The sequence below is a fragment of the Dipteris shenzhenensis genome, chromosome 7, assembly GCF_047967505.1.
Source record: "Dipteris shenzhenensis isolate YYH24624 ecotype China chromosome 7, Dip_SZ_1.0, whole genome shotgun sequence".
In the NCBI taxonomy this organism is placed as follows: domain Eukaryota; kingdom Viridiplantae; phylum Streptophyta; class Polypodiopsida; order Gleicheniales; family Dipteridaceae; genus Dipteris; species Dipteris shenzhenensis.
Window position 1 is genome coordinate 58,438,120 of NC_141602.1, and position 24,657 is coordinate 58,462,776.

At 43.8% G+C, this 24,657-nt stretch overlaps 1 protein-coding gene across 1 annotated transcript; it reads right to left on the reverse strand.

The window, feature by feature from the left end:
• Positions 1-4,919: 4,919 nt before the first annotated feature.
• On the reverse strand, positions 4,920-20,102 carry LOC147900576 (uncharacterized). The gene is made up of 4 exons (XM_087377239.1): positions 20,081-20,102; positions 18,356-19,935; positions 7,011-7,144; positions 4,920-6,167 (listed from the first exon to the last, which is right to left on the reverse strand). Exons 2-4 carry the CDS (start codon positions 19,066-19,068, stop codon positions 5,140-5,142), a joined length of 1,875 nt encoding a protein of 624 aa, XP_087233365.1. The 5' UTR covers positions 19,069-19,935; positions 20,081-20,102; the 3' UTR covers positions 4,920-5,139.
• Positions 20,103-24,657: the final 4,555 nt, after the last annotated feature.

Genomic DNA, 24,657 nt, shown 5'->3' on the forward strand with positions numbered 1-24,657 from the left:
ATCTACCATGCTGAAGGGATGCCTCATAAAGCTCGAACAATAAATGGATGGCAAGAGAGAAACACAACTCATCATTCCAGATATGTACAAACAAGTGAACATGATCCACGAGATCAATCTAACCATGAAAACACTGGGGTATAAGGAGGTGCCAAACGCAATCTCAATAGAATTTGGAATATGGATTTCAAGCATGTCTCAGATCTTATACAACCATGTAGCCTTTGCAATGCAATCAAGTTCAAATTGGATGCAACTAAGTTACCATTAGAATGTGAAAAGCTATTTGCTGAGAGGAGAGAGCATATGAAACAACAAATGAGTTGTTGGCATGTATACTGTTCATGGTGTTACAAAATTAGAGAATGATCCTCAACAAGTCTAGTGTATCATACACGATAAAATGGATGAACAAAAGATAGCCAAAGCGAGGCTCAAAGTGAAGGCAAAAGATATTGATAAGTCGTATCAATTGCCAATATCACTAATTGGAATGCTGACACATGAGCATGCACAAGAAGCATACTGACATTTTTCAGTTGGTCTTTGGCGTGCAGACCTAAATTTTACTATGGTCAAAACTTGAAAAGAGAAGATGCGCATGAGTATGGTGATATTGTACATAGTGCTTTTAATACTCCATGGTAGCTTCTCAATTGTGAAACCTCAAGGACATCCCTAGACATTCATCTATCAATGAATGAAAAGTCTAATCCTTATGCTCAATAGATTCTTGCAAGTTCATCTAATACATCCACTTCAAGTTTCAGAAAGCTTCCACCATGCCTCATGTTGTAATTAGACAATTGTGTCTCACATAACAAAAATATATATGTTTTTGCATACCTATCTTTATTGGTGTGAAGGCGAGCTTTTTAAACGATAGAGATGGGTTTCTTAATGGTTGGTCATACCCATAAAGAGATTGATGCATTGTTTAGCAATTTTCTAGACGCACTCTACCTCATCTTATGAATTTCAATGAGTACACAAGCACAAGGCTTGCCCCTTTTTTAGATAGAGAGCTTTCAGAATTCAAAGGGTTTATTGATGGTTACTTATGTCAAGGCCAAGATAGACTTGTTGGACATTCAAAGCCACTACATTTTTTGTTTTTCCATGCAGGATGACATTCCAACAATGAAGTACAAAATGAATCACGTGCAAGATCATTGTATGCCAAAGGTTAGTGGCATCGAGTTGTGGAAAAGAGATGCTCTTGGTAAACCATTGTTGCTAGTTAGGGAACCAATGGTGCTTCCAATGTGTGAGTACTTAAAAGATAGTGCTCAAATGGTCAATGGTATGTAGGACTGTATAAAATATTGGGACTAGCATCGGCTTAGGAAAGGCTCGGTAGACCCTTATCTATATATATATAATGCCAATGATACAATATTGGGAAGACATGATCAAGGCATTGTTAGAACCTATAATGCAAAGTCCCAATACATGTACATGATTTTGGCCCCAGAGACAACACATGATGTAGAACAAAAGCCAACACCGACTTCATTCCAACTATTGGTAGATGTAAAAAAGGGTAACTTTGTTCTTTTGAGAACAAGTGACAGTCTTTCGATTTGGTTGGGTGCAGCCCAATCAAACATTGAACCCAACACTACCTCTGAATAGCACAAAATAGCATTAATACAATATCGAGCACCGTGTTCATGTAAGAAGAATGCAAATGAGGAAGAAGTATATGCAAGTTGCTAGGAGAAGTTTTGGATGTGCAACGACAATGATCCTATGCGTTGGGAGCAAGTAGACTCAATAGTATGGAGTTGGACAGCAAAAGAGAGGAAGAAGCCCAAGAAGATCAAAATTCCACCTACTGTGCATGAGAAAGCAAAAGAAAGCCTAGTATGGGTCGATGAGGTAATCGACAAAAGTGTGGATTGAGCTAAAGTTCAATGGTCTTATTAAGATGTTATTCGCTTTAAAATTTGGTTACTGAGCAATTAAGCTATTGTCTTTTCGTTTGTTATGTGGTTGAATGTGTAACACTTGACATTATTTTGATGAATGGCAAGCTTACCCTAACTTAGGGCACTGTTGCAGACAAATGGCGTATCTTTACCCAAGCTATAAATTAAATATGTTGTGCATTCAACAAAATCTTTAGCATGCAATATGTTTTCACATTTTCACCGTCAAAAAACTAAATAAAGGTGTGTAGGTGAAATATTTATTGTTGCAACAATAGAGCAAAGTTTTAGAGTTTACAAAAAAATTTATAGCCCATTCCTAAAATTAATGAAACATCACTTCTCAATAAAATAAAATTAATGAGAGAAATAAAGTTCATACTACTATGCATCATTCCCAAAATTAATGAAACACTGCATAGTAAATCATGTAGCAACTAAAAATAGGTATCCAATGTCAAGCACTGATGAGCTCTATGATCTCTTAAAGGGAGGTAAGTATTTTAGTAGGATCGACTTACTTTCTCACTATCAATGAGTTAGGACGATCTTTAAGATTGCATTTAGAACTCGACAAGGCCATTATCAATTTATATTAAACACCCTTTGGTTTAACCAATGCACTTGCAACGTTTATGACCTTAATGAACAATGTGTTGGACATTATATAAGCAAGCTTGTAGTAGTCTTCTTGGACGATATTCTTAGAGGCCGGGAGAGCAAGTTTGATAGCCACTTTTGTCAAGCTATTTTTTAAAAGATAGCCACTTTTGTCAAGCTATTTTTTTAAAGTTTGAAACAAACTTAAATAGTTTGAGAATCAATAGTTGGATAGTCAAATAAAACTTCAAAAGTTTAGAAATTGCTTATAATACTTCAAATCAGTAATGGGCTATAGTCCATTCATGTTGATGTATGGACTTCAACCTAAAGCACCATAAGTAGGTCTTGAAAAGAAAAAGGTACAAGTAGCCAAAAAATTTCTACGAGACATGTATTAAATGTTGAAGCATGCTCAAGATGTATGAAAAAGGCTTAAGATAGAGATACAAGCAATGTAAATCCACATAAGAGCAAACTTCAGTTGACAAAAGTGAGAAAGTTTATTGAATACTACTTAAATCCTCAAACCCTAAAGGCTAGTGAATTTCCTAAGTACCGAGGTAATGTAGACTATCCGAAATACTCTAAAGGCTTGGTGAGATTGCTTACAAGGCGCCCATACCAAAAGGATGTGGATCACATCTAATATTTCATGGTACTCATTTAAAGAAACAACACTTAAAGATTCTAATCTTGTAGGAGAGGAGATTCTCATTTACTTGATGGAACCTCTAGTGCTTCCATGAGGAAGAAAGATTCCTTGTTTTTTAAGAAAAGAACATTTAGTAAAGTGGAAAGACAATTTGAAAGAGAATCTTATCTACAAAAATGTAAGCATACTCAAAAAGCAATACCTCGCCAAAGACATCGACTCTTCTTCATCAGAGGAGGAAATGTTACACAACTACCCCTGGGGTTAGAAAACGAGGAGACTGCCATGGTCGTTGGCTAAGGGGTTTGAATCACCCTAAAGGATTAGTTGTGTTTAGTCAAAACAATTAGAGCAATTAACACTAGCCTAGCATCCTAAGTGTACTAGATGCCCAAATTGGAATGTACATGGACAGAAGGTGACCATTGGGCATGGAAAGGGGACTAAGATAGTGCATCCAAGGGCCTGTAGTTTGTATCCCTTTGTTGAGGTCTCGATGCATCATGCAAGTCTCCTACAATCAATAGTATCGTGCACTTATGAGCTTCGTTGTCATGATGGTCTCCCATCTTTTCCACCCATCCCAATTATTTCCCTACATGCACGGGGTGCTTCATTTCTTCACACTCCAGAACTATAATATTGTACCCTCTTTTGCGTAGGTGAAGAAAGCTTACATTTTTGGGAAATGGTGATTGAAGGGTGGCACTACATCCGAAGATCAGAAGCAATAATATACGAGTACACGCACTATATATGAAAGAATTCTAAATCTTGAGTTCCTAGATCTCTGTCCTACTTTTCAAGATTCCATGAGAAACCTGAAACAAAGTAGCTAGCAATTGTAAGCATTTGACTTGATTACCTAATCAACGTCTTCAGTTCTTTGTAACCACCAATTCGCCGCTACTCACCTAGCTTCCTTATTGCTCTCTGTTTCAACTGCCTTGAGTGAGCTCTTCCACTTCCTACAGTTGGTAAAAAAGTTTCGCATAATATCCCTCACCATGACTTTTAGTGGATACAAGTCCCATATCATGCTCTCCATCAAATCAATTCTCTAGACACTGCTCCTAGAACAACTTGATAGGAGAGAAACGAGGTGCATACGTCAAGAAATACTGCCTCAAAGATTGTAGGCAGTAACCATGAGATCCTGCAATAGAGGAACTTTGAGAAACACAGCTGTACATCCATTGCACATGCAGTTTCACAATTCTGATCAGAAGCTGTAAATAATGGTCTCTTTCTAACAGAAATAATTCATAAATTTCACCTTTTAAAAACAGCATATCTTGATGTACAATACTCCTCTAAGAATTGTTCAGTATAGCCTTAGATAACAAATATAAAAGAGCCTCTGGAAAATCATTAACAGTCTACACTTCAGATTTAGAACAGTTATCTTTTCTTAGGAAGGTAGGGCGGCAGGCACTTGGTTGCTTAATATCTCTGTGCACATGACTCAGAAACTATACCGATACCAGAAACTTGTAAAGAAACTGCCATTGATTGTTTTTTGCAAAATAATATTATTCAAGGATACTAAGCACTTCATTTGACAACTGAGTAACACAAACCAAGACATGAAACATCTTAGCTTTATTAAGTTTAACACCATTGAACTTGTTAAAAAGTTACCGTTATATGTTTTTGCATAATAATGGAAGGATAACCTTTTTAAAGAATACTAAGCATCTCATTTGACAACTGAGAATAAGGCACTTCTGGGTATTTTTATAAAAAAAGATACAAACCAAGACATGAAATATCTTAGCTGTATTAAGTTTTAACATCATAGAAGTATTAGACATATGACAAACTGCATCTAGCAGGTACTAAGATCCCCATCGATCACTTTAATAAGCAAAAAAAACAGACATGAAAATAACCAAATGTGAGTCAGACATCGGTCTCAACAAAACATGAGATATTTGTTTCCAATCCACATACCTACTGCATCTGCTGTGAATCAAATACAGAAGATTCATAAGACCTCAGAGCCTGCAGCTCCCCCAAGTGGTTGCTTTCCATTTGGAACAACCTGGATGAAACCTGAGGTTCAGTGCTCTGACACTGAGATGCAGACGACATTCTCATGAGATCTACAGTTGGCTTAACGTCTTGGGACATTCGCATCAGATCCACAGTTGGCTTTACGTCTTGTAACATGTCCCCCACTGAGACCTGTCCTTGCAGCATGCAAAACATAGGATGGCAATCATAGTTCCCAACATCATTCAACCCATGCATGAAGGGTCCATCAAAATGGTGCTTCTCTGAAACACCTCCAGAGTAGCCAGTTTCTGAAGATGTACTTTGTGCATTCGTAGCTACAGAAAGGAATTTGTCATTATTCCATTCAAGATGATGTTGCTGCCCCCCATGCACTACTGGATGTTCCATGGGATTTTGATTGTTGTGTACAAATTGAGCTGGCATCATGTTCGACTCTGTTGTCGACATATCCAACGAAACTGCAACTGGGACCTGAGAGGACCACAGCTGCATTGTTGACTGAAGAGAGAGAGCACGCCCAGAGTCTGAGACTCTTGCAAAACCCTGACTGACGGGTGTAGCCTCAAGTCCTGAGAGCACTCCTGCTCCTGATGAAGGCGACAGAGTCAGACTTTGACCCAAAGGGCCAACAGATCCTTGCAAGTAGTGATGCATTCTCTGACCACCGACATCATTTGAGACAGGCATCATGCCTTTTGGACTCTGAAGGAGTAAAAGAGGCGACCTATCACTTGAATGCTGAGAAAGGCCTGTACAAAACAACTGTCTTTCCATTCCTGTGCCTTGCAAAGGGCACTCAAAGGATGTTTGATCCTCGAACTTCAACATTCTTGGCCAGGGTCCTTTCCCGTGAGTATAACTCATGTCATTAAGTTCATCCCAGAGCGTTGGTATACCTGAGATCCTTAGATGAGGTAGAAAAGAAGGCCTGTCTGTATAAATACTTCCGAGCCTTCTGCTATCTGTTCCAATAAACATAGTGTAGAAATAATTACAATATGAACTGGCCGGAAACACTCAAAGACAACCTGAGGATTCTGCTTTTCCAGCAATTATCCATCTATGATATAGCTACATGAATCCAAGAACAAGACCCAACTCATATGAAAAACAATAAGAAATAATGCAGTGTGACCTGATAGTCACCCAAAGATTAAAAATGTTAACCTATATCATGCAAGTGCACACATTTCACTGTCACACCATATCAACATACAGTTACACAAAGATCTTCATACTGAGTTTCTGTCAGAGCACCAGAGGTGAAATGAAGACTCAGATATGCAAAGCCTAAGATGGAGGGCTCTCAGGGATTGGTCCCCGCAGAATTGCACAAAGGCTTATGGAGGCAGACTCCATCAACATCTCTTATACATATTCAATTCTGCTGGAGTGATAGCCCATGATTATATGTTAGGTTGCCAGAGCATACATTCAGGTCAAATAGCCAACAATGTGCACAGACATCTTCTTGAATGTAAAATACACATAGGAGGATTCAAGCTTGTAGGCAGGAAACGTAGTTGATCATAAATAAGAACCCCAATACAAGCATCCCAATGGGTTTGACAAATATATAATCAAACCGCCAGCCCGCATCAAAAGAACAAGAATGTTACGATTGCAATGCCACAACACCATAATGGCATGAATTAAACAAAGCAATAGACACACTGCATGTCAAGGTTGCAAGGCCAAGGACAGCACATAAATGGTGTGATTCACGGCAAGCATCGCAAATACAGGGCACCAAGGCACGTATTACAGAGCAATGAGAGGCTAAACCCAAGTGCAATAGAATGTACCTGGAAATGAATTTGACAACCTTGCATTCAGTGCTAGAGTGTCAGGCTGTGGCTTCCTACGGCGTTCATTGTGACCAGCAAGCCGCCTTCTGCAGCTTCGTTTACCATCATCAAACTCAGCTAAGCCATGAAATCTGTCATAAAAGGCAACCAAAGAGCAATTCTGAAAAGCTGTACAGTTTCAAAGCCTTATTTGGCCTTAGCAAGCATAAGAGTCTGCAGAAGTAGTATTGTTTCACTGATTCTTATCTGCACTATGCTCAAATAAACCCATACATCATGCCACAAGCAAGTATAATGAAGCATGGAATGAGTCCCCGGTGCTGAGAATCTGATGCAAATTAAAGATAAGATCATAAAACTCTTAATCCTAAGAACAACAGCAACATCTGGAAACCTGCCAAAACTAAATTATTAGACAACCGTGAATACTCGTGTATATATGCTCAAATCAAAGCGCAATTCTTTTTAATTGTTTAGTGATTTTAACGCACCACTTGTCATCTACGAAGGAATACATCAAAATATGTGGGGAAAAAATGATGTACATCCTTATCACAAGCTTGATAAAGATATTGTGGTGGTGTGTCAACTTCAAGTTGTTTCCATGCTAGTGGACACTTGGAGGTCGCCATGAAAATTTGACAGTCATGCATGCAAATGGAAATAATCAAGACGGTTCCTGGTCCCTCCAGGTTTCTAGGATTCATCGTGGTCTGTCACAGCTTCTGACCAGGCTCTTCATGATGTTGATGGTGTGAGAAACCTATCAGACTAGAAGCTCGCTGGAGATTACCAGTTATGTGTATTCCATTCCATATTGGTTACATATTCTGTGGATAGTTCTCTATTGCCAATACTTTACTGAATGGAAACTTTACTTTGCTCGTGAATAAATGGAACAGTCAATATCTAGGTTTGCTAGTTTTTGTATCATGCATGATTTCTGTCATTCTAATCATTGCGCCTTCTTACTCAGCTTCCATTCGCCTGTATCATAGGGTATCACAGCATATATGAATTGAGTTCATACCAGTCAGGCAAGGATTCAAGATTAGTTAGTTATGCATGCAAATTAAATATATGCTAATTGCTCCAACAATTGGTATTAGAGCAATATCACTAAGCAAGTCTATGCCAGGAAGAGTAATATTGTGCCGTCATGGGAAAGCATTACATCATATCTGCTCTGGTAAAGTTCTCAGCTACCAGTTTTCACACTTGGCAATGAACATCACGCTGAATCTAGCACAAAAGAGTAGCACAATGGTTTGTCTTCAGTAATCGGTTTGATAGAAACCTTCTTGAAGTCCTCTGTACAGTCAAATCTTGTTGTTATCCAGTGTAGTTCAATTATGGTCGATGTCATGAAATCCTTCCTGAACGTATTGGTCTTATTTACACCATCTCTCTTCTCCCTCACAAAAGGGCTCAAGGAGTTGAATAAAGAGCTGAGGATTTAGTCCATCTATGCCATCCACTGAATGGTCAGTTTTGCATGTGGGATATTTCCCACTTTACATAGCCACCTGTCCATTGCCTGCTGCCTGTAACCCTTAGCTTAGAACACAACAATCTGCACCCTTATTTCATCCACAAAAGGCTCATGCCTCAGCATCCTGCATGGCCTATCAGCCATCATCATCATCATTATCATTAGTATGTAGGCACACACCTGTCTAGCAAAATGACCACCACTTGCCCACCACTCAAGCAATCCAAGAAGCCGCCTTTCTTCCTCCTCATTGGAAGGTCCTCTCTTCTCACATGGAGGGACTAGCTCCCCACTTCCCACCATGACCTCTCCTCTCCTCCACCGACGTTGAAGATGGAGATCTTGCTTCCCAAGCTTGCCCGTCATCAACATTGGAGCTGCCCCAAGATTTTTCACTTGAAGCATGGAGAAGACCCCAACATGGTGACTTACTGCTCCCGATTCGCTGCTCTTCTCAGCTCCTTTTTCTGCCTATCTTGCTGCTCCCATTTCTGCCTCTCAGCAGCTGCAGGTTTCCGCCCCAGCACCACATTGCTGCCTCAGTTCCACCTAGTAACTGCTCCTCCTGCCCGCCATGAACATCTGCAAAGTTCCGCCCACTAGCAGCCCAACAGTACCGCAAATCTGCGCTGAAGTTCTGCCCAACTATTCCGCCTTGCTCAGCATTCCGCCTACAGCTCCCGCCTCAGCATTCCACCTCTGTTGCTGTCCAGCAGCTCCCGCCATCTAGCTGCTGAAGCTCAGCACTGTGTGGCCACTTCCTGCAGAGCAACCTGCCCGCTTTTCTCTGCCCCATTTCTCTGCTCATTTAGCCTCCATTCTCTGCCCGCCATTTCCTGTAGCAATCTGCCCGCTTTGATGGAGGCCGATTCAACATTCAGCATCATGGGTTCCCTTTTCACTCTCTGCCCCTGCTCCTGAATCTTTATCGCCTTAAGATGTTGATGCGTTTGCTGTTTCTTCTATATCACCACTCTTGAGGATTACCACTCTTAAGGAGATCAGATCGATCACTATATTTCTTATCGGGTCATTTCCAGCTCTTCTTAGGCCATGGAGTCTTCCAAATCAACTACCATTTCGTTCGAGAAGTTTTCTTGTAAGAACTTCCCTACATGGCAAACAAAGATGTGTCTTGTACTTATGAAAGATGGAGTGTGGCATATTGTTAGTGGCAAGGAGAAAAAGCCGCCATCAGATGAAAAGAAAATTGCACACTTGTAGAATCTGAATGACAAAGCTCTTTCTCTCATTGATTTGGGGTTGGGTGATGAAGTTATTCATCATTTTGATTTTGATTCCACTCCTCACGAATTATGGGCTAAGTTTGAAGGATTGTTCGGCAACAAAGTCATCAATTCAAAGGTATTCCTAAGACACAATTCTTCAAGCTGCAAATGAAGCATGAAGACTCTCTCCTTGCTCACTTGAATCATATGGAATCCCTTGTTACACAGCTTGCTAGTCTGAAGGCCCCTATAGGGAAAGATGATCAAGTTGTTGTGCTCCTCTCAACCATTGAGGAAATTTCTAAGTACCAGGAGATCATATCAGCATTGCGTACGATACAAATGGGTTATGAGCCTATGGTTGCTATGCTCATTGATCATGAAAGACGGTATGCAGACACTCCGGACTCCAGTGCACTGTACTCCAAAGGCAAAGGCAAATTCAAGCCTTTCAAATGCAATCACTGTGGGAAGCTTGGTCACACTGAGGATCGCTGCTTCCAGAAGCTTGCCAAGCAACAAAATAAGGATCATGCCAACTTGGTTGGGGCTGCAACAAGTGAAAACGAAGAAGAAGATGATACTTCGACACCAACTCATGCTTTCACTGCCGACATCAGAGATCTCTCTCTCCATTCAGAGGTCTATGTACCTGATGATCGGGACTTTTGTTTCTGACCTATTTTGTGTGCGCTTGGGTACTCTGGCCTGGGTAGTCCCCCAAAAATGCTTGTAAAAATGAGTCATGTGTCCTTGAGTCAATAAAGGTTCTAAAAGATCCGAGGGCGTTTCTACTGCCTCTTCAGAGATAGCTATGGGATTTGGTCCAATTCCTCTCCTACCCAAACCAGAGATGTTTGGCCGGCTTCGTTCATGAGGTACTCAAACACCGCGAAAGGATACTTCGAGCACGGAGACAAGAGCAGACACGAGGCCTCAACATGACCAGGACCTAGAGCCAGTGACCCGACAACTCAGACAAAGGGCTGACAAGCAGATTCCACTAGGGGATGTCCCCTCCCTGATTAGAGTCGCGGAGCCCGACCGACAGGGGTTACTGTAGCCCTTGTTAGGCGCAGAGCTATGACTAGGAGACGTGCCAGGGCCGCACCCATGAGTGGCCGACAGCACTCTATTGTCGATTTCATGTCTCCATTGCCTCATCCACCCTGATGTCCTGATGATGATGATGATGAGATTGATATATAGTCGATCACCGGCATGACTATGTTGTACTTAGTACTTAGTACTACCATTCTGCATTTTTTGCATTGGTGTGGATGCTTGTTTAGTAGCTCCACCACCACAGCTCGTTTGTGTCAGGATTTTCACAATCTCATAGACCCATCCGTCTTCCGAAGACTCTCTCTCTCTCTCTCTCTCTCTCTCTCTCTCTCTCTCTCTCTCTCTCTCTCTCTCTCTCTCTCTGTGTGGCCAGAACAGTCACTATTGAAGGAAGTTCCCTCTACGGATAACCAATAAGGGTGCTGGTTCCTCCTCGAGAGGCTGGATGGTACCTCGCCGACCTGCCTCCCTCGACACCCTCGCACCTCGCCGACCAGCAGCCTCTCCGTCCTCCAGTAGCCTCTCCGTCCCGTAGCCCCCCCCTCCCGTAGCCTCTCCGTCCTCCCGTAGCCTCTCCGTCCCCCCCTCCCGTAGCCTCTCCGTCCCTCCCCTCCCGTAGCCTCTCTCTCTCTCGGGAGGCTAGACGGTACCTCGCCGACCTGCCTCCCTCGACACCCTCGCACCTCGCCGACCAGCAGCCCACGGTACCTCGCTGACCTGCCTTCCTCGACTCCCTCGCACCTCGAAAGAGGTCACGGGTATTGCTCAGTACACCAAGAACACGCCGTCCCCCTTCCAGCTCGTCCAGCAAGGTCCTGTAGGAAGAGGAGCAATCTGACAGGCCTCAAGGCAGAGATGGGGACTTTTCATACCCCTTTCAAACTGAGCAAGAAACTAGATCTTGCCACTCCGTTCTCAAAGGTTTACTGCACCAAAAACAGCAAGAAAATTAACATGCTCATTAACATGTTGGTGGAACTCCAAGCAGAAAATCTCCAACTCCACAAGACTGTGATGCAATTGCAAAACAAAGTGACAGTGCTAGAAACCAAAGTGGAAACAGGGCTGCAAACAGGTACATGAACTTAAACAAGCCCAAGAACAGGGGAACAAGGAAAGATTCACTCTAGAGGAACCCAAAAAGTGGGTAGAAGTTGCCTCAAAGCTCACACCCGGTGGAAATGCAAACGAGCATAAACAAGTTCAACAAGCCCAAATTCCTCCAGCCCGTAACAACACTGCTACACAGGAAGACCTACACGAACAAAAAGAAAAAGAAAGACGATCCCGTAACCTTGTCATACAAGGAATTCCAGAGGTGGAAAAGGAGAGTCCCCTCAGCCTAGCAAAAGAGGTGACAGAGTTCTTTGCAGAGCACTTCGCGATGTCAGATGTGGCAGTGTATGGAGCACATCGTGTGGGTAGAATAGAAGAAGGTACGACTAGCAAAAGAGCCATTGTATGCACAGTGATGGACACAACAAAACGTGACATCATTTTGGACAGCAGTAGAGTATACCTCAAGGGCTCCCCTTTCTATGTCAGTGAGGACCGCACCCTAAAACAGCAAGAAATAAGAAGGAAGCAATACAATGAGAGGCTCAAGCGACAGGGAAAATCCCTCCAATGGAGGAGACTATCAAATTGCCTCTTTGAGAACATTTCAATACCACCTAGGTTGAGGTGTACGAAAAGTATTGTGCCCATCGGATATGCTTTGCATGGTCGATCGAGCATTAAATACTATTTTTGCTCTAGTGTCATGCACATCCGTAAAAAAACACGCTGCTAGGTGTGTTATCCGATCAAGCACTTATGCGATCGGTGTGCCACTTTGCATGTAAGTCAATTCCACCTAGTTGAAGGTGTGTGCAAAGTATTGTGCCCATCGGATATGCTTTGCATTGTCGGCGACAGGCGACCAAAGCACACACGATCGAGGTTCGCCTTATTTCAGCTCTCCTTAAGAAGACATACAAGGCCCCAAAATAGGAGTGTGGGTAATATTGTTACTGTTATATGCAGATGATATAGTTCTTTTTGCATATGATCCCGACCACATGCACAAACTATTACAGATATTGAAGACCTTTTGTCTAGAGAGCGGGCTGCAGGTAAATGTCAACAAAACCAAAATGATGGCAGTGTGCACCATTCAGCCTTTACATCCCCCAGACATTATATTCGATGGACGGCCCCTCGAATATGTCAATACTTTTAAATACCTAGGAATTGATATTCCAACAGATCATAGATGGTGGCAATGTGTCCAAAGAAGACTAGACACAGGCTGGGGCAAATACTATCACTTTGAAAATGACTGCAGGCACACCGACACTCGCAATTGGAAGATTCGGAACATTTTGTTTGATGCATATGTGGTTCAAACAGTACTCTATGGAGTGGAAGTATGGGGAGGCAGCATTCCCCCATCGACATGGAATGAGATCGAAAAAATGCAGAAGGCTTTCTTACGCCGCCACTTAGGTGTAAAGGCAACTACTCCATACTCGGTGCTACTATTAGAAACAGGCAGGAGACCTATCGATTTCCATGCTTTGGTCAGAGTACTGCAATACTTAGTGGAGGTACAACAAATGCAAACAGATAGATTACCTCACAGGGCATGGATGGCCAGCATGAAACTTCAAAAGAACCATAAGAGCAAGATCATTTGCACAGGATGGGGGACAGATATAAGGAAGTGGTTCAGCAGATGGAATGTAGACTCATACCTGACTATGCCACCCGCAAGAATTGATATTCAAGAGTTTCAGATGGCCCTACTGAGCACTCTACAGACTCAATGGCTAGCAACAAAGAAGAGGGTGAAGCTGGAGTATTACCAAGATCACATTAACCCCACATGTTGATCCACATATATGACAAAAGAGGCCCCTGCTCAGGCATACTGCTCAGGCATACATCAGCACTTCCATTAGCTCTGCAGTGTCCCAGTTATGCACACATTAGGGAGGACTACCGGAAGTTATTGGGAGACTCCACACAGTTAACATCAGTCCTTTCCACTGCCTCGCCGGCAGCATTAGGATCTTTTGTTACCCGCCTCTTTTTGTACCGTCAAGAACTTGAAAATTCTTGACCCCTCCACACCGGAGGAGACTTTTCTTGTACACTGTTCGGGTCCCATGGGTCGTTTTCTGATTATGCACGCACATTATATGACATCCAAAACCAGCAAGCCCCTAACCTCACATATGCCACGTCCCACTTCCTGCACGCTCTTCACTGTGGGGGGGTGAGGGATGCCGTAATGAAACTTCATAATGACCAAGCGAAGGATCATGAGGGGCTATGCACTGAGTACATTGCATATGGGATTAACATCTTGGCCTCGATCCTAGCGAAGCTTTTTAATGAAGCTTTCTGTTTAGGGTTTCCAGTATAGTTACGAAAAACGCGCGTTTCACGAGAAAAAATAGGCGAAACGGCATTTCGGGGTTGATCTGGAACAGAAACGACGTTTCTGTGGGAAATGTTTCCCCTTGGGGGAAACGGCACGTTTCCCTGTTTCACCCCTTGGGGAAACGTTTCCCTGCAGGGAAAACGCACCGTTTCAGCCTGCAAACCCTGACAAAACAAAAAAATTCCTGCACAGCCCGTCACTTTTGTCGCCGCCTGTTCACCGCTCCTTCCTTGCTTGCTGCTGCCCGTTTTGTGTCCTCCCCAGTGCCCAAGGCTCAAGCCTCAAGCCTCAAGCCGTGTCCTCCCGAGTGCCCAAGGCTCAAGCCTCAAGTGCCCTCAGCCTTCAGCCCTCTCTTCACTCTTGTCCTCCACGGTGCCCAGGCCCAAAGGCCCCTTCGATCTCGTGTGAAGGTAAGCTCTCATTTCTGAATTTATTTTTATTCTTGACTCTTGAGTCTTGACCCATCCTACCCTCCTCTTTCAAGTTCCAATTTTCAGATTTGAATTGCATGTTTATAATGTATTGGAATTTGGCATTGATGATTGATCATTGGTTGAACTTTAATGTTGTCTTTCTTCATGTATTCTCAAATGTGAGTACTAAATGGTGGCTCCTTTTCCCTCTCGTAAAAGCCCCTTGCTGACGTGGCGTTTCCCCGTTTCAGCCCTTTCAAAAAATCCCAAAACGTTTCCGTTTCCCCCCTTGCCGTTTTCGTTTCCGTTTCTGTTTCCCGTAACTATGGTTTCCACGCACGTGGACTATTAACATTATTTCACCTATCCACAAGGCAAGGGATCCATGAGCCCGGAGAATTACAAGACCATTATGATTGGATATGTGATGTCCAAGATCTATGCATCCGTGCTTGATTCCGAGGTCAACCGATTTGCGGAGCATTGAGGTCTTAGAGCAACAAGACAAACTGGATTCCGACGTGATCATGGCACCATGGATCATATTCTCATGCTCAAGTGTGTCATCGAGGAGGCAAGGGCACAGAAACAGAGGGTCTATTGTTGTTTTGTGAATTTCCGCAAGGCATTTGACACAGTCCCGAGAGCCCACCTCATACGTCGCCTATAGGATTTGGCGTATGACCGAGATATCATTTGGGCTGTCATGGCACTTTACGAGCGAGTTGCAGTCAAAGTACGGGCAGGGGCTGGGTGGACAGATGAGATCATGAGCACTATTGGGGTCAAACAGGGTGTCCTTTATCACCCACTTTGTTTGGCCTTTACATAGACGAGCTCGAGACAATGACGCAGGCATAGGAAAGGCTGGTTGCTCTCTCGTTAGCACGTTGATCCAGATATTGCTTTATGCAGACGATGTGACTCTTCTGTCTTCCTCTGCAGAGGGACTTCAGAGATACCTTGACGCACTTCAGTATTTTTGTGACTCCCATGATTTGAAGGTCAACCTAGGTAAAACCAAGGTTATGATCTTCAATACATCTCAAGCCGTCATGCGCCAAGAGCAGTTCACATTTGATAGGTCACCTGTTGAGATAGTTTCATCATATACATATCTGGGGGTTGTCCTCTCCGGGCCCATCTTCACTATGGGACCCGCGATGCAAGCACGCTTGGGCAGAGGATACGCATCATTGGCCAGACTAGAGAGGCAGTGCTTCCACTCACACTTCCAAGATTCACAGACTAGAGGCTGCTATTTGACTCCTTGGTCCGCCCAACGGGCATGTATGGCAGCCCTTGTTGGGGGCCAGGTCTATCCGATATGGAGTGGGCACAGGTGGAGCAAGTAAAGGTGCTCCTGCTATCACGGATGATTCGCAGTAAGCCATCAGTTCCTCACTAGATCATACTGCCATCCGACAGGGGTTACTATAGCCCTTGTTAGGCGTAGAGCTATAACCAGGAGACGTCATAGGACCGCACCCTCGAGTGGCCAACAACACTCTATCGCCGATTTCCTGCCTCCAATGCCTCATCTACCTATGATGTCCTGATGAGGATGATGATGATGATGTGACTGATTTGTAGTTCGATCACCGACATGAGTATGTTGTACTTAATACTTAGAACTATCATTATGCATTATATTTACATTAAGCATTGGTGTGGATGCTCATTTAGTAGCTCAAGTACGTCGCGTCGCCCGCAAGGGTGCCATGTGTGCACTTGTATACACGCTAGGCTAACAAATCCAGACGAGATGCCCAGTATAAAGAGGGTCAATGGCTCCACAAGTGCACAACAGGGCTGGCTCTGCTCCTCTGCCAGGCCCTCCAAGAGATGATACTGTGGGTTGGCTCTACACCTCTGCCAGGCTCCACTGGATGCTATGCTGGAAGAACTGCTCCAACTCTAGAAGATGTATGGAAACAAATGAGGGGAGGGGGCCCTGTAGATAGGGTCAGCCCCTGCCTCATACAACCGACCAGCAAGGGGGCTCATGGTCGGCCCCCTGCCCTAGGCCACCAACCAGCATAGAGGGTGGGCCGACCCACCTCTGCCCTCTATAAAGAGGCTGGCACACAGCCCTACTGCACCTCAAGGGGGGCGACCCCCTCTGCCCTGAGACCTGCCACAAGAAAGACTGCCACGCAGCCATATAGAGGCTGCTGAGTGGCCGACCAGCAGGTCGGAACACCTCAGCAAAGCACGCCTCTGGCTGAAAACCCCGTCTTTAATTTGGTTGGTTTGTTAAGCCTAGGATCCAGACCTTCTAGTCTGCTTTTCAATCCAAAGGATTTGCTTGGTACACCCATACATTTGTGTTAAAGACATACTTAAAATCCAACAAGTGGCCTCTTGGATTTCCTTTGGGCTCTTGGGACTGAGATTCTCAGCTGTCTGTTTTGTTGCAGGTGTCACTTGTACCTGACATGACCATGATATATTGCTATAGAAACCAAATTCGTCAATAAAGACGTTATAGAACCAAGGGGTTGGCTAGACGAGCAGCCACCCCCTTAGAGGTCTTTACAACCTCCATGTTAAGTTTGACCACTTCTTTGCTGATATGGCTCTCACAGCTTTTGATTGCTCATAGAAATTCCATGCCGCTGCATCAATTTTCAACCCCCTTGGAAGTTTGACCAAGGTTCTAACGATTATGGAGGTTAGGACCATGGGTTCAGCCTTGCTTATCAGCACTCGTGCAACTCAGTGCTTAGCAGATGCTTAACCTGGATCCATATAGCTGTTGCCTCTCCCCCTACAAGCATCCCGACCACGCCTTTGCAAGGACGTCTCTTGAATGCATCTTTACATAACAGAATTGATATTGGGCTTAGAACCTTTCGTCTTGCATGTGCTTACCGTTTTTTATATATTTTCAGCAAACCCCTCATTTACACTTTTGGACTTTGCAAACATTCCATGGTCACAACAGCTCTTCTCAGTAACTCACACAGGCCTAGAAGATTTAAATCAGGCGCATAGAAGTTTGAGAAGGAAGCTTGAGTGCATAGGCGCGACATAAGAACTCAATATATATTGAGTGCCAATTCTAAGCCACTAACACTGTGCCTTTACCAAAGGACAGTAAGCAACGTAGTGATTGAACCAGTACTTAAGGGTGATGTGTGGCTCGGACAAATTGTTAATCAATCTTTGCGTTTTTTTAAGATGTTACTGACGGAAACTTCTCTGGGGCGACGGAGTGATTTCAGATTAGACCCACGCCCCAACCAAGCTGTGCGTTCAGGAATCACCTGATAAAAAACTGCTGTGCGAAGGGATTGTGGTCACGTGTGTCTCGGGCCATTCCCTGGCTGCGAGGCTGGGTTACGTTCGAGAGTTACGTCTCGCCTATGTAGCAGGTAGGCAAACCAAGGGATGCCACAATTGCCACCCTTCGAACATAAAAAAGGTCTCATGGTTAACTCATGACTGCAAATCCTTGTTCCAACAAGCAGCTGCATGGTGCAAAATGCCAGATAGATCGACCAAGAAAAGAAAGCCCTTGCACACGCTGTGGAGTTCGATTTCAAAATCCTCGAGAGCGACGCAAATATCTACACCGAGACCATCGTATTTCCGGGGAAATCACAACACAACTCCAAATTGCAAACAAAACTTACAAATCAAACGACTTAAGGTTACGAATTCACAACGTCACAATATCATGGAGCCGCTCAGAGGCGAGCATTTCGCAGTACCTACTACACTGTTGACAGAAGCGCTGCTCCTGACCTGCGACCGTGACTCTTGCTGTTTTGGAATGCATGGCACATACTTTATGGCGACGATGGTAATCTTTGGCGGAGGTGAGATCAATTTTGCAACCTTCCACTTGGCATCTTGGAGTGGGAGGTGCCGTCGCACGCCCCCTTTTGGCTGGAGCAGCCGTGTTAGAAACTGCTGCGCACGCGCTACCTCCTGAAACTCCAAAATACGTTCGTTTTCCCAGCTCCAGACCAATCAACGAGTCGCTCGAACCCGAACCCCCCGACCCTCCTGCGGTGCTGCTGTGCTGCTCCTCCATCGACCCCGCTCCACCTTTCCCGTTGCCGCCACCACCACCCACACCCGACAACTGCCTCCTTTGCTGCTCCGCGGGAAGCAGGCTTACCTGACGTTCTGGAAATCCATCGCCTTGGAGGACCGTGGTGCCCCTTGCGTTGATTACCTCTTCCCCCAGCTCGCGAGAGTAGCGGCTTCCATGTTTCCTGAGCTCCAGAAAACCCGCGTTTGCAGCGTCGAACGAGTTCGCAATTTCGTGGCTCCTCTTCTCCCTGCCAGAATTCTCATCACGATCGATGCTAGAAAGGGATCCACCGTTCATGCCGTGGTTCATGACCCGGCTTCTCTGGTACTTGGCGTCATGATTCAAGAGGCCAAAGTGGCTGTGCCCGTTGGTCCCGCTAGCCATCGCAACGCTTAGAGATGAGACCTCGCTGCTTGAATCTTCGACGCCAGAAACCAAAGTCGGAGCCGTGGGAGCTCAATGCTCCGCCGTTCTGCTGACTGCTTTCAGGCTCAGTGAGGCAGTTAATCTCAGCACTGCGCTACTGCCGTGTGAACGGAAGGCAATGACGATTGCGGAATTCCAAGGAAATGCGTTGAGCTCCAAGGCCATGGCACCTGCAGTGGCACAAACCTATGCGCCGCGCACTGTCATTGTGATTGCCGTCGTCGTCTCTGTAGCTGCATCGTCCGGTGGTGGTGGCATCAGACACTAGGCGGGTATGGGTGGGGGTGCTGCCCTATGTAGCACACTTTTGCTCTATTATGATTGCATGCATTTGTGGAGAACTTGTCACTCTAGCCCAGCCAGACCACAGCGAAAAGACCCGGACACCAGGAGCTGGAGGCACTAAGCTGCAGGGGGCATTTCAAGCACAGTAACTTTCATTGGGGGCCATAAATCAGCTCAGCTCTGTAAAGCAGCCTGGTGGAAGACAAAGCATCATCGACAGAAGCAGCCACTACGAGCTCCCAGAAGCGCTGGCCTGAAAGGAGTGGGTAATTCATCACCCGCAGTAAACCCAGAAATCAGCGCATCAGCTGAGCTGCACACTGCAGCTCTGCTCTGCAAAGCTCACAGACAAACCGTCATCTCATCAAAAGAAGCAGCCGCTAGCTACCAAAATCGGTATTGCAGCTACATAACAAGTCATCTCAGCTCAGCTGTTGCACTGCAACTCTCTGAAAGGCGCCCTGCTGTGCAAGACAAACCAGCAATCTCGACAGAAGCAGCTCTTTCCGAGCTACTAGCACCAAATATGGAGGTGAAGCGCTGCTGTTTAGGGGCAGCCTTGTAAGTACACTCAGAGAAAGCAAGCTGCAAAGCGTGCGAAATCCGTACATGACTTTGCAGGGGGAGGAGGAGCAAATCGTAGGGGAGGGGAGGAGCAAGAAACTTTGAAGCAAAAACTTTGCACCTGATGTTGCTGGTTGTTGTCCTTGCTGCAAACAGTGCAAAGGTGACCTGCAAGCTCAATCTAGAGGGGGGGATGGATACGACAGCAGCATGGTCTCCTCTGCATATTGCATACGAAGCCCGAGGGCCGAGAGTAAGTCTCAATCAACGTTCTCCTTCTCGTCTTGCAAGTTCCGTCTTCCCACCTCGTGCATCGGGATTCCAATTTCTCCACCGACACACAAGTACCGACAGGAGTGAGGACTGTAGCTTTGTAGCAGCAGGAGGAACTTGGAAGGCTCCTGCGTTGGACTTGGGAAGGACGGCTGGATCATTAAGGTGCGAGTGGAGGTGCAAACATGGAGTGTAATGGGCCGCAGAGCGAGCCCAAAAACGAGAAGCAGATGGGATGCTCATTGCTGCTGATCCCATCATGGGAGGGAGAGGGGAACCCGGAGCCTGCACAGTCGACTCATCATCCTCATAAAACGCTTTCATTCTTTCATGTCACAAACATGTGCACCATTTTCCCAACAGCAACCTTGAGCAGATGTTGTGCTCACTCTCACGTACATCTAGCAATCTAGAGCATCAAAATGTGTAACATCTCCCAACAACACCACATGTAGCAATCTAGAGCATATGTAGCAACCTAGAACAAATGTAGCAATCTAGAGCATTTTAGCAATCTCCACAGAGTAGTTAGTAGTAGTTGGAACTTGGAAGTAACTCTCCAACTTTTGATATTGAGTAGACCCAATTATTTACATGTACATGACTTACACTTGGAAGCTGCTTTGTAACTTATGATAGTAGGTAGACCCATTTTTTATTTTTTCCAAGTAACATTTTGTTAGCACAAAAGAGGAATGCAAAAGATATAGATCACCCTCCTTAATAAAAGGTAGGCTCAAGTCGAGAACATTCTAGTATTAAGCTGAGCTCATTACTAAGGCACGCTGATGATAAAACTTAGCAAAGTACTTAAAAGTGACCATGATCTCATCAAGGATCTCTCTGTGGGCTCCTTTGTCAAAAATCAATTTGTTGTGCCTCCTCCAGATGTGTGCAATAACAATGGCTGCCAGCCTGCAAATAGCATTTCATTCATCATTTATGTCTCCTAGTAAACCAATTTTCCATGACAAATGGATTAGTCCAAGATAGTGAATATAGTGGACTTTAGTACTCAATTCATGGATACAGAACAAAGTACACCCAATTTATGTACATGCAACTTTTGTTATTAACTAGACCCAATTAATGTACATGCACTCATACTTAAGTAGACCTACCCAAACAATTAATGTACATGTACATGACGTAAGTAGACCCACCAATTCTTTGCTCTAGCTTTTCAAATTTTTTTTGTTTTTAGTTGACCCGAACTTTGCAACTTTTTAATGTACATGTACATGTACACACACACACACACACACACATATATAAATATATATGTAGTTAGAAAAAACTTTGCAACTGTTGATTGTTATGTCCCCCCATCGATTCAAAAACTGAGAGTCTAATGAGTTGGGACTGATGGACGGATCTCTTGTGTGATGGCCGATCTCAGCTTTTGTGAGAGTAAAAATAATATGGGAAGCTCGTTGCTATGCAATAGACAATGGGAGGGAGAGGGAAGAAGGATCCATGATTCTAGAGTGTGTGATTGAGAAGAGCAGTAATGTAAGGAAAATTTGCAAAATTACTAGGAGCAATCTAAAATGAAAAGGCTCTCAAAGAGTAATCTCTTGTGTAGTGTGCTTTTATGAGAGGAAAAAAACAAAGTACAAAGGCGACAGGAGGATGAATGTTGGACATTAGTTGGCAGTTCAGACAGTTAGGACATTTTGAAACCCGGGTTACGAATTTGTGATAAGTACACAAAGACACGACGTGGCAGGTACCAAAAGGCTTATATGGGTGGACCCCCCGACAAGTCACATCGACCCCACCACAAAAGACGCTTTGCCTTCCCCCTTTTTTTAAATTTACGCTTTTCTCTTTTTTTCGTAAATTTTAACCTTTTTGGCGTTCACCTGTCGCTTTTCCCCGCTGGCATTGCGCCACGTTGATTATTGACTTAGCTGTCCCACCTACCCCGTTGCACATTTTCAAAAAAGTATAAAGAACCAATACTTTCATCCTCTCCATACGCTACTTCCCCACTTGCCATTCCTGTGTATTCCAAATAGTCAATTTTCCTTCATTTGGGTTGCCTTCTCCAATTCCTTCCAAGTAATTCTTCGGCTAGCACCTCCACTTACCACTTGTACCACCTTTCTCTTCATGGCAGCACCCCAGCAACATGTTTGCCGACAAGTTGCGAATTGTAGGCCCCAAGGTTGGATGTTGAAATCGCCACAAGAGGCATGGGGCTTGCCCCATTAAAGTCGATGGGTCTCGCTCTAGATTTGAAGGGCTCACCAACAAGTGACATTCAAAGAAATATTTTTTAGCATTGCCTTTAAGCAAGCCTTGAGGCATTCCAACAACAAATACCTCCACATTCAAATGATGATATAGCAATTCATATTGGTTTAGCAACTCCCAACTAAAAAATGGAAATTTATAACCACGTGGTACAATCTCATTAACAGCATCAAGAAAATATATTAAAGACAATACTACTAGATCATTGGTCGAGCCCTCCCACTATTTGGGGTAGCAAAGAGACATTTGGTACAATTATTGCATTAAATACCATTGCATTTATGGTGACATTGGTCTCTCAAGGGCTCCATTGGGTTAAAAGCATTTTATAAGTTCTTGAATGTTATGGCAAGTGGCATGGGGCTTGCCCCATTAAAGTCGATGGGTCTCGCTTTAAATTTGAAGGGCTCACCAACAAGTGACATTCAAAGAAATATTTTTTAGCATTGCCTTTAAGCAGCCTTGAGGCATTCCAACAACAAATACCTCCACATTCAAATGATGATATAGCAATTCATACTGGTTTAGCAACTGCCAATTAACAAATGGAAATTTATAACCACGTGGTACAAGCTCGTTAACAGCATCAAGAAAATATATTAAAGACACTACCACTAGATCACTGGTCGAGCCCTCCCACTATTTGGGGTAGCAAAGAGACATTCGGTACAATTATTGAAATACCATTGCATTTATGGTGACATTGGTCTCTCAAGGGCTCCATTGGGTTAAAAGCATTTTGTACGTTCTTGAATGTTATGGCATTGAGAGGCTAAGAGAAAGAAACATAGCATTCCCATGTGTGGTTTAAACATACTATGTTTATGAATGCAATGACATTGAAAGGCTACGGTCACAAAACATGAGCATTCCCATGCATGATTTGGCTATCAAAATATGAGCATTTCGTCCGCGTGTGTGTGTGTGTGTGTGTGTGTGTGTGTGTGTGTGTGTGTGTGTGTGTGGTGGTGGTTGGAGGGGGGGTGTTCGATCTCGCTCTCCTATAATCTAGTAGTAATGCATGCCTTCATGCTCAAGGCTTTGATCTATTGAGCATTGATATACTATTTTTTATAGCATATAAATGGAATCACTAGATCGTAACAACCTCAATGCTTTGTTTGGATGCCTTCCCCTAAAATACTATTTCATTGAGTATTTAAACATAAGGCAAATAAAATAGCAATGCCAATGTGATGATGTTGCCTATAAAGACTCTAGGACTTACAAGCGAGACCATCCTAATAAAGCACTTTCCAGTCATTGACAAGATACGACATATGTTCAAATATAAGCCATCATAGAATTAATGATATGGCATGCTAGAAATTGTTTCATTGATGCAACGTTGAGGATCCCTATAGATTGTACTACATGAAAACACATAGATAACATGTGGCCTCGAGCCACATAACTTGTGTTTGGGGCTTACAATAGATGGCATGATTCCTTTTGGATTACACTCAACATCCTGATCAACGCGTCCAATAATTAAATCACATCCCCCCATAGATGACTATAAATAAGGGACAACTCATGCTTGCCCTTCTTATCCTAAGGAAATACAAGGCAAAGAATATGGACTTGGATATGGCATGGTTGGATCCATGTCTTTGAATTTCTAATGCTTATTATGGGACATTTGGAAGATTTTATATGATCAATAAATATAACATTTATTAATGGTGTATTCTTGGATTTTACAATAGAAGACTATTGGAAGTAATTATATTTATTTATTCCAACGACATATATGATGCTATCTTATGGTTGGAAGTGTTTTATTTTAAAATTTAGTAAATGCCGAGTATATTAAAATGTGTAGTCAACCCATGCAAAATAGACCATATACAAAAATTGGCCTTCTAAGGGTAAAACCCTTGGCCTACGCTGATACTAGCATCTGGTTCCCTACCCTATGGAAAGGTTTGAGGGCCAGTCTTCCAGGATCCTCTCGATAAATGCTATGAGGAGATCCCTTTTCCCATCACTGAGGGCACACCTTGCATGCAGTTCATCTTCCGAGCACCAATCTACCTTCCTCGGGCTCTACAGGTCCACCAGCTCTGAACGTCCTTCCTGAATAGGTTCTTGGCTCTTACCATGTCATGCCAAGCGAAGGTTGTTGGAGAAGTGAAAGGAAAGCATGGAGCTGAACACAAAACA